The sequence below is a fragment of the Rosa chinensis genome, chromosome 3 (assembly GCF_002994745.2).
Source record: "Rosa chinensis cultivar Old Blush chromosome 3, RchiOBHm-V2, whole genome shotgun sequence".
NCBI classification, from domain to species: Eukaryota; Viridiplantae; Streptophyta; class Magnoliopsida; order Rosales; family Rosaceae; genus Rosa; species Rosa chinensis.
The window spans coordinates 2,141,092-2,155,036 of NC_037090.1; the positions used below are offsets into that span (position 1 = coordinate 2,141,092).

Sequence of the window (13,945 nt, forward strand, 5' to 3'; positions counted from 1 at the left end):
ACTTATCAGGCATCCTGGTAGTGGTTAACAGGTTTTCAAAGTATGCCACCTTTGGGCCAACTCCAAAGTATTGCTCGGCGAAAGATACAGCAAGCCTCTTATTCAAACATGTGGTGAAGTATTGGGGTGTGCCTCAGAACATTGTCAGTGATCGGGACACTAGGTTCACGGGAACATTCTGGACCTAGCTGTTCAAGCTGCTCGGGTCTGAGCTCAACATATCTTCAAGTTATCATCCACAGACTGATGGGCAAACAGAAAGGTTCAACGGGATGTTGGAGGAATACTTGCGCCATTTCGTTCATGCCAATCAGCAGAATTGGGCGCAATTGCTAGATGTTGCACAATTTTGTTTCAACTCGAAGAAGAGCTCATCCACCAACAAGAGTGCTTTTGAAATTGTCACTGGCCAACAGCCTCTCTTGCCTCATACTGTGCAAGAAGTCTACAAAGGAGCGAATCCATGTGCTTTCAACTTCACAAAATAGTGGAAGACCAATGCCGAGATTGCTCAAGCCTACCTAGAGAAAACAGCGGGGAGAATGAAGAAATGGGCAGATGAAGGTCGCAAGCCCAGGGAGTTTAAAACAGGAGACATGGTTCTTGTCAAGCTGCTCCCGGAACAACTCAGGTTCATGCGCTCTAGAGACAAGCTACTATTCTGAAAGTATGAAGGACCGCTCCCCATCATTTCTAAAGTGGGGAAATGCTCCTACAAAGTCGATACTCCCACCTGGATGAGAGTCCACCCCGTCTTCCACGTCAACAACCTCAAGCTGTACCAGCCAGACCATGAAGATCAAGCACGCAACCAACCTGTTCGAGAGCACGTCGACATCAGACCACCCAAGCCGAAAGAAGTGGAGGAGATCCTAGCAGAGAGAGTGACTAGAGTGTCAAGGCGCCCATGCCAGCAGTTCCTGGTCAAGTGGAAGGGTCTTGGAGATGAAGAAACCAGTTGGGAGAATGTTGAAGACCTGAAGAAGAAGTTCCAGCAGAAGATTCAAGACTTTAAGGCCAAAGCAGTCGGCGCTCCTGAAGAAGAAGTTCCAGCAGAAGATTCAAGACTTCAAGGCCAAAGCAGTCGTCGAGAGCGCCGACAGCTTAAATGGGGGAGGATGTTAGGGGCCACACTTGTAATGCTGCAAGCAACCTTGTCCAAGGTCATTAGTCAAGCCTTTGGTTGGTTTGCTTGTGTGCTAGGGATGTTTAGGCAATTTACAAATTATGTAATTTATTTTATTTTAGCATTAGTCTCTTCGGCCTTTTTTATGTTTCCTCCTGTCATGTTCATGTAAGGCCGATATGCTCTTTGGGGAGGAGTTCCTATTCGGCATAGTTTGGACTAGTGAACTAGTATAGGTACTCACTTGGCTGACTTGCTTGCTAGCAAGTGCCACACGGTCCGCTTTGCGCATTGCAAAGTTCGGCCCGTGACACTAAGTCACGGGTTGGACCTTGGGCTTGGGTTTTCTTTTGGGCTTTAGGGTTTTTAAGATTTAGTTTTTAAATCCCAATAACTCCCTAGCGGACGGAAATAAATAGGAGGCCTTTGCTCTATCTGCTTCTTCCTCTTCCCAGGAATGAACTCACTCCCATAATCCATTTTATCTTCAGAGAATTCGTCCCCACATGGGAGAGACATGGGGACGTAAATAAAGGGGTCATTAGCTAGGGGGACCGAAGGGCCCTAACTATTTGTTTGGCTAAGGTAGTGGGTTTAGGCCCAGCTTAGGCTTGCTATTGTAGTGGGCTTTAGTCTACACTAGGGTTTCTTTTTACACCAAGTTAATGAATCTTGTGGAGTACCACAATTGAGTGCATTGACGAAAGGAGATTCAAGGTAGTTTTCTTAGTGTACGTTGAGAATTGTAATTATGTAGGCTCTTAAAATAAGTGATCATCATTGTACTAGTGGATAGTACTCGCATTCCTTTACATGCTTAACCACTGAGTTAGGGTACAAGCATATAAGGTTTATTTGCATGTGTTGTTCTAGTTTTAGGATTAAATGAAATCTCTATTACTCTGTCAACAAAAAAAAAAAACATAAGCATTTACTAAAAGTTATCATAAGTATAAGTATTTATTTTAATCGTGATAACATTATAAATAATTAATTTTAACTATTTTGTTGGAGATGCACTAATGATCTTAAATAATAATGTAGAACTATCACGCTTGCTCACTTAAGGACAGTATGAAGGGACTGTGAGGGACAAGTGGATCTTAGTCACATATATTAAATATTTAAATTTAAATGATATGTATGAACGGTTATGCTTTGAATCTATCGTTAAGGCATTCAAAACTGCGATTTACAATTATATGTATGAAAGGTTCAGGTTGGACAGATTTGGTTCGTCCGTTGATTTAATCTTATTCGATACCTTAATAACCATCGATTTGACTGAAAATTTGCAGATAGAGGTGGCAAACGGGCCGGCTCGGCCCATTTTAAGCGGGCCTAGTCGTGCTTGGGCCGGTCCATTTATTATCGTGCCGGATTTGTGCCAGCTCATTTACTTAATCATTAAGCCCAGTCCGGCCCACGGCCAGAGCCCATATCGTGTCGGGCTGTGCTCGTGTCTACCCACTATAAAGCACGATTTTAAAATCTTAATTTGAATAAATAAAAATTAATTGTATTTAACTATTTAGAAAATTAAAATAAATTAAGTTCTACAATGCTTTTCTTAATCTTAGCTTTTTAAGATTAGTTTTCTAATATTTTTTATATTCCACTACAAGAAAGAAAGAAAGAAAAAAATAACTCAAAATATATTGCTTTTAGTATATTATGGTGAGAAGGCATGCTCACCTAAGGGACAGTTTTTAAGGGACTGTGAGGGACAAGTGAATCTGACGACTGAAAATAAATGCACAGTTTTAAGTTATTATAATTTCTGCTTTTATATTTAATACATGTGGTTAAGATGCATTTGTCCCTCACAGTCCCTTAAAACTGTCCCTTAGGTGACCAAATCTGTTATAATCTGTTATTGTGAGATTAATCTGTATTAATATAATAAAAATTTAGTATCATATTATTCTTTCCCTCATTCTATAGTTGTATTATTATGAGATTAGAAAAAATACTTTATGTCAAAACAAGGATATAATGTTTTATTTCACTATTTTGACAATATAAAGAAATAGCAATGGTGGAATTGTCTTGAGATTTTAAATAAAGATGTCCAATATTCAAATCTCATCATTGTGGTTTTTCAATATTTTTAAAAACAAAATGAAATTTTGTGTTTGTAACGGGCTGACCCACAATATGTCGTGCTCAGGCCGGGCCGGGCCAGGCCAATGGGCCAATATTCCTAGGCCCAACCCGGCCTGTTATTCTAACGTGCTCGGGTGGTGTCGGGCCACTAACGGACTTGGGTCGTGCCGGGCCTCTTTTAAGCGTGCCAAGCCAGTGTCGTTCTCATGCTTAGCAGTCTGTTTGCCACCTCTATATGCAGAGGTGATCTACACATTATGAGTTTATGACCTAAAAACTGAACAGTTGAAATTGCAAAATGTAATGATTGCAAAAGTTTGTCTAATGCCCTATCCCTAGAAAAGACCAAAAAAGGGCTCCCTTAGTGGAAGGGCCCTCTATATATAAATATATATACACACACACACACACACACACACACACACACACACATATATATAATATTTATCCATAGCGAGGCATCACTTTGAAATTAAAGTGCGATGTTGGAGTTTATGGTCACTTTTAGGTCTCATATTCACATCTCGACCGTTCAGTTTTTAGTTATTAATGTATGGATCATCTCTGCAAAATTTCAGCCAAATTGATGATCTTTAAGGTATCTAACTTGCTTAAACTAATGGACGAAATGATTCTGTCAAACCTGAACTATACTACCTTTAAGGCAGTTATCAATGCCTTAACAACTATCAATTTGGCTGAAATTTTGCAGAGATGATTTATACATTACTACCTAAAAACTGAATTTTCGAGATGTGGATATGCGAACGAAAAATGTCCCTAAACTCTAAAACGCACTTTAATTTCATAGTGAGGCCTCGCTCTGGTGTGTGTGTGTGTGTGTGTGTGTAACCATATACACACATGATACCATTGCAAAAAGACTAAATTGCAACAATGTAACGTCCTGAACCTGAACTTACCGGTTTACTAGTCATTTGGACAGTAAACGACCTTTACTTTCACTTTTACTGTCGTTTCGGTACTTTTAGTAGCCCTAAAAGTCGATTTTTTGTTCAGATCAAAATTTGAGAAAATATTCTTCATGAAAGTTGTAGAGGACGTTAAACCAAGCGCGTGCATATATGGTACGTAAAAATCGGAGTTTGACTGCGAAAGTTATAAGCGAAATACAAAAGTTAAATTTCTTTTTCTTTTCTCTTTCCTTCCCCCGTGCTCTCTCTCTCTCTCTCTCTCTCTCTCTCTCTCTCTCTTGCAACTCTCTCTTTCTCCCTCTTCTGCAACTCTCTCTTTCTCTACCTGCAGGCCACCTAAAGGCGTGCAACTGGCGTCGTTGGCTTCGTCTCCTCCTCATCTCGACGCCCATGGTGGTATCTCATGAAAACTTGGCCGGAAAACGACGAACCAAGTCGTGGAAGTTACTGTAGCAAAATGGGTCAACGCCGAGTTCTCCCATTTCCGGCCACCATAGGCTACCAAACCAGATTCTTTGGAAGCGCCTTGAACCGCACTTCCTGCTCTCCAAACCTCTTGCACCGATTCGAAGCATGGAGGAAGAAAGCATAATTGGAAAATTTCACTGTACAATCGGGTTGCTTAATTGTTTGACCACTTCGAGATATTTTCTGACTTTGTCATAGTTGAGAAAGTTGTTAGGCTTGTTGAGTAGTTGTTGCTGTCAAAATTTGGTGGCCATCGGAGGTGGTGGCTTGTGGTGCGTGGGGCCCACGTGCTGCCACTGTGGGTGGCACGTAGGGCAGGTTTTTAATTCATGTTTTAGCCCATTTAAATCCTATAATTGTTGTAGAACTCGTAGATGTGAATTTGGTTGGAAATTGGAGAAGTTTTGTGTTGATTATCAATTTCCGGAATTTAGAATTCAATTATCAACTTACGAGAATCCGACCGTCGGATATCTCTAGGTTCTGCCTTGGAACCTTTAAATTAACGAATTGACATTAGTGGTAAAATGTGGGTTGAATCCGAGAAGAAGTGGAGAGATGATTTATGAGGATTTGATTTTGGGAATCATATTTAATTGTTGAATAATTATTCATGGAATATAATTGTGTATAGGGCGACGTACCGAGATATTGCTCGACGAAGGAACTCGTATGCGTGATCGCCTAAATAGTACTGTGAGTGGACATTTGATTTTAAATAATACATGCAATTATTTTCTGAATTAAGAATTTATTTAAATTATCCTTTTAAATTATTGAGCATATTATCCGAGTTTTTAAATATTGAATTATTTGTTCGATTGGACTTTCGGATTAGAATTGTTATGCTCGATTTTAAACTCATGATTTAGAATGATTCTCGACGAATCATTTTCCGAGGTGATTTCCGAAATTAAATATTGTTTCCATTAGTCGATTTTGAGTTTCCCAAAGGATCTTCGAAAATGAGATTTTCGTTGGGATTCATGGATTTACTTTAATCTCACATGTTAGTTTATGAATTCGAGAATATTTTGGCGTGCAGGGCCACGTCAGTGATATATATTATTTTTCTCGTGAGATTTGGGGAAGCTTTATTAGTTTTTCGGTTTTCGTATAATTTTAACCCACCATACATGGGTCGTATTATTTTATTGCTAGCTAGCCTATTAGTACTCCTCCCCGCTTACTCTGTGTTTGTAGGTGAGTTTAGCAGAGCATGAGATGCTCAAGAGTGTGGGACACTCCGACCCAAGCCTGAGAGGCTCCCTTACTTGTATGGTGATGACTTCTTCCCCATTCTCTGTTGTTACTTGACTAGCGGGGCTAGTCCGATTTCTCTTAACCAGCGAGGCTAATATGTTTTCACGAGATTTCAGAGTTTAAAGAACTATGTTTTATAAACGTTGCATGCATCAAGATTTTATAAATTTAAATAAGTGGGAAAGTATTCAAGTTTGTTTCATTTAAATTATCTTGATTGTTTATTTTTGTCCGCTCACACTAACATGTTTTTCAATACTTTTCCCCTGGGCCCTTCGGTTTCAAATGTCCAGTTTGCAGGCTAAGTTAGTTGAGGTCGGGGGTACATGGAGTTGAGGCATAGTCAACAAAACAACTTCCGCATATCCATTTTATCCATGTTTTGCTTATTTACCCTTCATTCTAGAATTGCTCTGATAACTTGTGGGATGAATGTTATTAAGTTGAGATTTGTACTCGTAAATGGGAGATGTTGAGATTTGGGGAGCATGGTGGCTCCAGGAGAATAAGGATGGATGGTTTAGAAGTGTATAATGTCTTTCTACAGGTTTTGGGTAGTCCATGTTTAGGGGAAGTTCCGCTAAATTTTTGGTAGAATTTATTTTATGGTGGGCCCCACAGGGTCACTTCCCATTTCAGGGTGAAATCTGGGGCGGGTCCTGTCAAACAGAGTTCAGAGCAATAGCCCATAGTTCCTCACTGAGATCTTTGTTTGTTTACTTTTTCTTTATGAGAATTCCACAAATGGTCACTCAACTATGACTCATTCGACACTTTGGTCACTAAAGTTTCAAATATATCACTTTGGTTACTCAATTATTACTCTGTCAATCACTTTTATTTCACTTTAATCACTTTTCCCAATCATTTTAATACATATTTCTAGGGGTGGCTTGAAATGCCGAACCTGCCGGAACCAACCGGAAACCGGCCGAACCGGAGGAGTCGGCGCCGACCAAAACGGCAGCCGGAGGTGCGGTGCGGTAATGCCGTACCGAATGTTGATAGTCGGCTCGGTAGCGGTATAGCAAATAGATGAGGTTCGGCAATGCCGAACCGACCGAATAAAATAGATTTTAACTATTTTTTTATTATTTTTATTAGTAGGTGTGTTATTAACCGTTGATGTATATCAACAATGAGTTTGAGCCGTTGGATCTGAGTTGAAAGTGAGAAAACCCTAAGGGGGTCAGTTAGGGATCTCATTCCCGAAAGCAGCCTCTCGACCCTCTCTCTCTCTCCCTCTCTCGCGACACCATTCTAGCATTCTCTCAGCCTCTCTTTCTCTCAGAACCCAGCCCCAATTTGTTGATTCCCAGTCCCAAAACCTCAATCTAAGCAAGATACAAACCTCAATAACATAAATTTCAACCCGTATCGTTTGATTTTCGAAATCCCCAAATTTTTCGAAAACCCTAAAAAATCCTAGATCAGTTCCTTGGTTCAAGTGGTGGCTCAGAGGCTTATAAGGTGTTGAAAAGACGGTTCTTCGCACAACGAATTAGGTAAAATCTATCTTCTCTTAGTCTTATCTAATTTGTCTGAGAAAAAAGATGATTGCATTGCTGCGGCTTGTGGAAGTAAGATATTTATGCAGAAAGAATAGAGAAAGTAGAAATGACGAAGCACATAACTGACAAAGTATCTATTGCTGTCTGCTAATGGATGTATTGATTGATATAAGGTGCATGTGAAATGTTGCAGTTGAGTAAGGGTGAGATGAGTTTGTGTGTGATGTGATTTTGGTGTGGTTTACTTCTTCGTTTTGATATTTTCTAACTGTGATCATCAATTTGTTCAGGGAAGAGCTTCGTGTGAGGTGTATGTGAATACAAACAATCAGACAGTTGTTCGTCAAGATTGTTACCCTGAGTTGAGGATTGTCTTTACTTTCTTTTTATGTGGTTAATTAATCTGAATATTCAATAAATTCTCTGTAAATTAATCAACTTATGACTATACTGATTATTGACTTGGCTATTTTTATTTCTATTTGTGTGATTTTTACTTTGCAGAAACTGCTAGGCTACATTTGGGAGGTGCTAACTCTTCTACAACAACTGCTGCTTGAAGATTTGGATGCTGCAAAGTGCAAGCATCAGTCCGAAGATATAGTTGCTGGGTTTTTTTTTGTTAGGGATTGGAGTTCAAGTAGAGATTTGGATATGCTGCAGTGCAAACCTCCAGTTCAAACCATATGCAGATTTTTGTTTATTTCAAGATTTCTAGTTCCTATTTGAAGTTATGTAATATTTAAGTAGTTTTAGACTCAGAAATCAGTTGCATATGATTTGTGAACTTGTAAATTGTCATGTAGAACTGGAACATTTTTAATTATTGGAGAAAGTCTGAAAGAGGAAAACATCAAGTCAAGAACTCACATCTCCATAAGAAGGTGAGGAATAGACTTGATGAAGAGGTATTATTCAGAAAATTGCTGAAAGAGTTGAGTATTCAGTATTAGGCATGTGGTAAAAACTGATCAGAAAAATTGGGCTTAAAACAGGCAAGAATGAATAATTGGGCTGAAAAAATACCAATCAATAATAGGCCCATTCATCCAATTCGGTTGGGCCTTAACCGAAATTGTACCGACCGAAAATTCGGTAACCGACAGTTTCGGTACCAATTGTTTTGGTACGGTAGTGGTACTGCATTTCAGCTAACCGACATGTTCCGGTCGGTAGTCGGCACAGCCACAAAAACCCGGTAACCGTACCAGGGCCAGGCCTACATATTTCTCAATTTTTCACAATTGGTTGGACGAAAATATCATTAATAATGTGGCAAATAATTTTTTTTAATGAAAAAAAAATTAACGAAGTGACTAAAGTGAATAACAGATTTAAAGTTGAGTGATCAAAGTGATATGTTTAAAAAGTGAGTGACCAAAGTGTCGAATAAGTAAAAATTGAGTAACTATTTATAATATTCCTTTTTTTTTTCGTTTCTTTTTTCGTGGAATCACTGAAATCTTTAGTTTGAACAAGATCAGTCAATATGTATTAGCTCCGTAAATGTGAGCAGCAAGAGTGTGACCTATAGTAGTAACTTAAAAGTTTTAGTGGAAGTTGTATATGGAATTAGTGGAAGTTTTAAAGAAATCTATGGAATTTAAAAGTCTGGGTGTATTCAATATAGACTTTTAACAATCCATGAAAGTCTTGAGGTATTCAATTAGGATTTTTAAAGACTTCATGAATTCCACCAAAATCTAGGGGTATTCAATTAGGACTTTTAAAAATGAATAAAAGTACAGAGGTATTCAAAATATCATTCATACTTATGGAATTAGAAAATCATGGATAATCATGGACTTTGTAGTGTTAACTATACATAACAAACTCCAATAATTTTCCAGCCTTCAGACCAAAGATTTCAAAAAGTCTATCAAAGTTTCCTCTTCAAAAAAAAAAAAAAGGTCTATCAAAGTTATTCTCTCTACGCACGAAGAAGTTTGTCCTTCATCATCTCTCTTTCTTAATTTTTTGTCTTTTCTCTAATTTTTTATGATATCAACCTTTTTTGATACCCAACATGTTCATTGTAGTTGTTGAATGTGATTTTTGTTTTTTTTTTTCAATTGTGATACTTCGAACCCTAATAGCAATAAAAATGATTTATGAAACCCTAAAACTCAAATATTGTGGTCTAACCCTAAGACCTTGAACCATACTAAATTTTATCTTATTAATTAATTATTCTCATTAATTTGAATTTATATTATGGTTCAAAAAAAGGTTGAACAATTGAATTTCAATTGATTGATTATAGATCAAGACATTGATCAATATTGCTACAATATATGTTAATCGGCGAAAACAAAATTGATGAGAATAATTAACCATAAACATCAAGTGATCTATATTGTATATTTATGTTTTTGGGAGATTAGGAATGAGAACAAACTCGCTAGACAGACTAACAATCATTTATTTGAGTCAATTTTTATTAGAATATACTGGAGCATTGAAGGGACAACAAGTTATTATTTTGTTTTGTGTTTGGGCTGCATTTGTTTTTTTATTATTTATATTTTGTATATCATAGGAAATCTATAGAAGTCATTCATAATAAAGTATATAGATTTTCATGAATCAATAAAAGTCTGTTGCTAAAATCAATGGTTTTAAGAAATCCATAACAGTCTATCAACTTTTTAAAGAGTCTGTGGACTTTTCAAAAAGTCTGTCATTTAAAAAAAAGTCTGCACAAATCCAAATACAATACACCCCCCTAAGATGAAAAGCAACATAATTGCCATGGTACTTGGATTAGATATTTACTAAAGGCATAATAACTAATAACTAAGCACCTACCCTCCTCACCAACCGAGGTTACCAAATTTCATTTTAGTACGATGTTGCAATAGTGAGGTGAGGTCTTTAATTTTATGTTTTTGGTTTTAAATGCTAGTTTGGAGTTTGCAATTGATATCTTCTTGTCTGTGCAGAAGAAGCGGTTTCTCTTATTGACGTCAATATAGAAGAAGTGGTCTTTAATTCTCATAGCTACCCTATCATGTGCGTTGTTATTATATATGTACGTCCACTGTACAAAAGTTACAGCAGCTACTAATTATATACGTGCAGATTTTGGTAGTGACTTTAAGCGAAGAGAGAGTACTAATCCAACTACATTGTTCGTACGTTTGAAGTTTTACAAATCACATGAAAACAATGGTGTAGCACACACAATTATAAGATAGCGCTGCAACATGTTGGGATGTATGTTTCGTTAGAAGTAGACCTTAATGGCTTGTAGATTGTATTTAAAATGTCTTACTTGTAACTTATCATTCTGCTTAATGAAATATAAGTGTCCTTGGATCCAAAAAAAAAAAAAAAAGTTATATGTGGTGAAACAATGGGAGAGGATCCTCTCCTGCACATTGTTTTTGCCTGAGCTATGAAGGAGATTAAGACACGTAGCACTATGAGATCTAATGGTCTACATCTCTTATTTTTATTTGCCTTTCTCCCTTCTGTTACCTTTCCTCTCTCTCTCTCTCTCTCTCTCTCATCTTTTCTTTACTTCTTTTCCTTCGCTGATATGAAACTCATACCAGGCGAGAACTGTTTTTGGGTTAGAAATCTTCAACGAAACTGTTACCAAGACATTAGAACAAACCCAGAACACTCATTCCTCTCCAATCGGTCAAAAACTAAGCAGCGTGATTATCACACCTCTTAATTCACCACCAAAACGCAAAAAAGAAAAAGCCCAGCCTTAGTAGTAAGATCAAGAACAAAAGCCCAGCTAGGAATTTTAGCAGGGGAAGCTAAATATGTGATCTGGGTTGCGTTCAAAACTCGAGGGCTCCAATGCAACAATTGGGGAAGAACAACATGCACCTCAAAATGAATCATACTAGTAAATTCTCTTAGATTGATGGAATCGGCCACAACCTGCAATCTATTTTTGGCCTTAATTCAATAATTGAATGATTGACAGTGAAGGAAAAGAAGAGGAAATCAAACTGATTTGTCATGTTCAGATCTAAGAATTTAATTCTGATAAACCATAATCAAGTCATGAAAATTTTTCTCTACAATTTTGGGTTGTTTTCTGTGATAGTGAAAAATATCCGATTTTGTATCAGAGAAGGAAAATAACAGAAGAAAATGAAGAGAACGAACGAGAAAAGACAGAAGTACGAAAAGAAAAGGAGAAGGGGTGCTGAGAAAGATTGGGGAAAAGACAAAACCTAAAAGAGAGAGGAACATTTCAGTTAAGCTGTAGACCATTAGATCTCATAGTGCTACGTGTCTTAATCTCTTTCATAGCTCAGGTAGCTCAGGCAAAAACAATGCTCAGGAGAGGATCCTCTCCCGTGAAACAATACCCCACATGGCTCATGAATCACATACAATTTGTTTTAGGTCTTAAAATTCTCATGAATTTATTATGGAGCGCACATAATATAAGACATGCTCATCTAAGAGACAGTTTTAAAGAGACTGTGAGGAACAAGTGAATCTGACGACTGAAAATAAATGCACAGTTTTAAGTTGTTATAATTTCTGCTTTTATATTTAATACATGTGGTTGATATGCATTTGTCTCTCACAGTCCCTTTAAAACTGTCCCTTATGTGAGCAAATCTGCACATAATATATACCCATATATATAGTATGACAAATGTACTTTTAAAATATTAGTATTTTGTGAGAGGTTGTGTGCAATTTTTTTTTTTTTTGGACTAGCTGTTGTGAGCATGATGATGAGATTATGTCGATCAGTTAAAGTGTACTATTTTTTGTTTTTTTTGAAAGTCCTCTTTAAAGACTCTCTTACAAAAATAAAAAATATATTTAAATTTCAAATCGTGCAGTGAGACCCTAACTCTCATGGCTACTACCCCTTCATTTCCTTCTTACCAAAAGCTTCTTTAGGTGAAAAAAAACCATTGGTTCTTTTGCAGTGACTGCCTAGCTGACTCTTCACCTCCACCTTCTCTCTTTGCCTCTTTTATTATCTTTTTGTCTGGGATATGGTCGTAGCTACTAGCTAGCCTATGCCAGCTACATGGGACCAGATCAAAACTGCGATGCTTTTAAAGAAAAAAATGCTGTGATCTAGTCAGCTAGCTAAGAGAATGTGCATATTGGATGGAAATCAGATCAACAATTAATAAAACATCATAATTAGTTTGTGAAATAGAAATGCTCCCTACTAGATTCTTAAAATGATAAACTCAGTATGAGCTCTTCTGCAGGTGAACAACTTCTGAACGTGGCGATTGGAAAACCTAGTCAAGAGATATTCACAATATACGTACGTACGTTTAGGGTTATTTTCTAAGACATGGGTTGGCTGGTGAATCATAAACATTAATAACAGTTGGGTACGTAGACCTCGGGGTCGTGTAGGGTACCTTGATGTATGTCATAGGTTTATTTTTATTTTTTTATTTTTAATAAATTAATGTAGTAGAAACATATTGAACTGGTTATCAGGTTACCCACTTAAATGTTAACATGTGTATTTATAAAACTAAAATTTACCGTATTAACAACACATTCTATCTTGATATGTAATATTGTTCAGAAACATGTAGTAAATATTGTCAAAATAATAAATTACACATAGTAGAACTAAAATTACGACTTATGACCACACTTATTGTGGTTATTGTAATTGAGTGGTCAAAGATGTAAATATCATAATTAGACAACTTTTATCAAATGGAGAATCTCCTTGCAATACTGATTAGTGAGTACTTACATATCTTTTGGTTTAATATTAATTTTACCATGTTCACAACACAATTGTTGTCAGAATTGTAAAATGGTTGATAATCTTGTAAATGATGCAGTTTTTGATGTAATTACTACCAATAGAACAAAAGTTGCCACTTTTACATCAATTGTTGGGGGTTTTGGTAAAATTTGTAGTCATTGTAGTAATTATTTCATTAATGACAAAAACATAAAAATTTTCCAGTCTGACAACAAATTTGTTGTCACATTTGTTAAATTATCCATAAACTTGTACATAGGTTGTAAGGGGGGTAATTACTACAATTAGAACAAAAATTACCGCTTTTGCATCAATTGATCGACTTGGATTGTGGTAAAATGCATGGTCATTGAAGTAATCATTTCATTAATGATAAAAACATAAAGATTTACCATTCTAACAGCAAATTGGTTGTCACACATGTTAAATTGTTCATAAACAGTACATAGGTTGTAGGGGGAATAATTACTACAATTAGAACAAAAATTATCGTTTTTACATCAATTGTTGTAGTTTGTGGCAAATTACATCGACTGAAAGTAATTACAACCTCGACGATGGAAATTACACAATATGTTACTTTAGTTACGCAAGGGAGAACTTCATTCAACCAATAAGGACATACGTGGTTTTAGTCAAAATATAATGGTTTACCTATATAATAACACGTACATTATGATAACATTTGTAAATTAGTTCAAAAAGCAGTAATAAGAAGTTACATGTGAAGTAGTTACTACATCTAAAACAAAGATTATATATTTTTACATTAATTGTTGACTTTGTCGTAAAATGCATGTAAAAA

The 13,945-nt window shown here is 36.6% G+C and overlaps 1 protein-coding gene across 1 annotated transcript; it reads left to right on the forward strand.

Moving 5' to 3' along the window:
- Positions 1 to 737: 737 nt before the first annotated feature.
- On the forward strand, positions 738 to 1,213 carry LOC112192511. Its single transcript, XM_024332269.1, has 2 exons — positions 738 to 1,120; positions 1,204 to 1,213. The coding sequence occupies exons 1-2, from the start codon at positions 738 to 740 to the stop codon at positions 1,211 to 1,213; spliced, it is 393 nt and encodes a 130-aa protein (XP_024188037.1).
- The last annotated feature ends 12,732 nt before the right edge of the window (positions 1,214 to 13,945 follow it).

Bases quoted from the DNA above. Each gene is read 5' to 3' on its own strand.
- LOC112192511 (XM_024332269.1), top strand. From the start codon at position 738: ATGAGAGTCCACCCCGTCTTCCACGTCAACAACCTCAAGCTGTACCAG.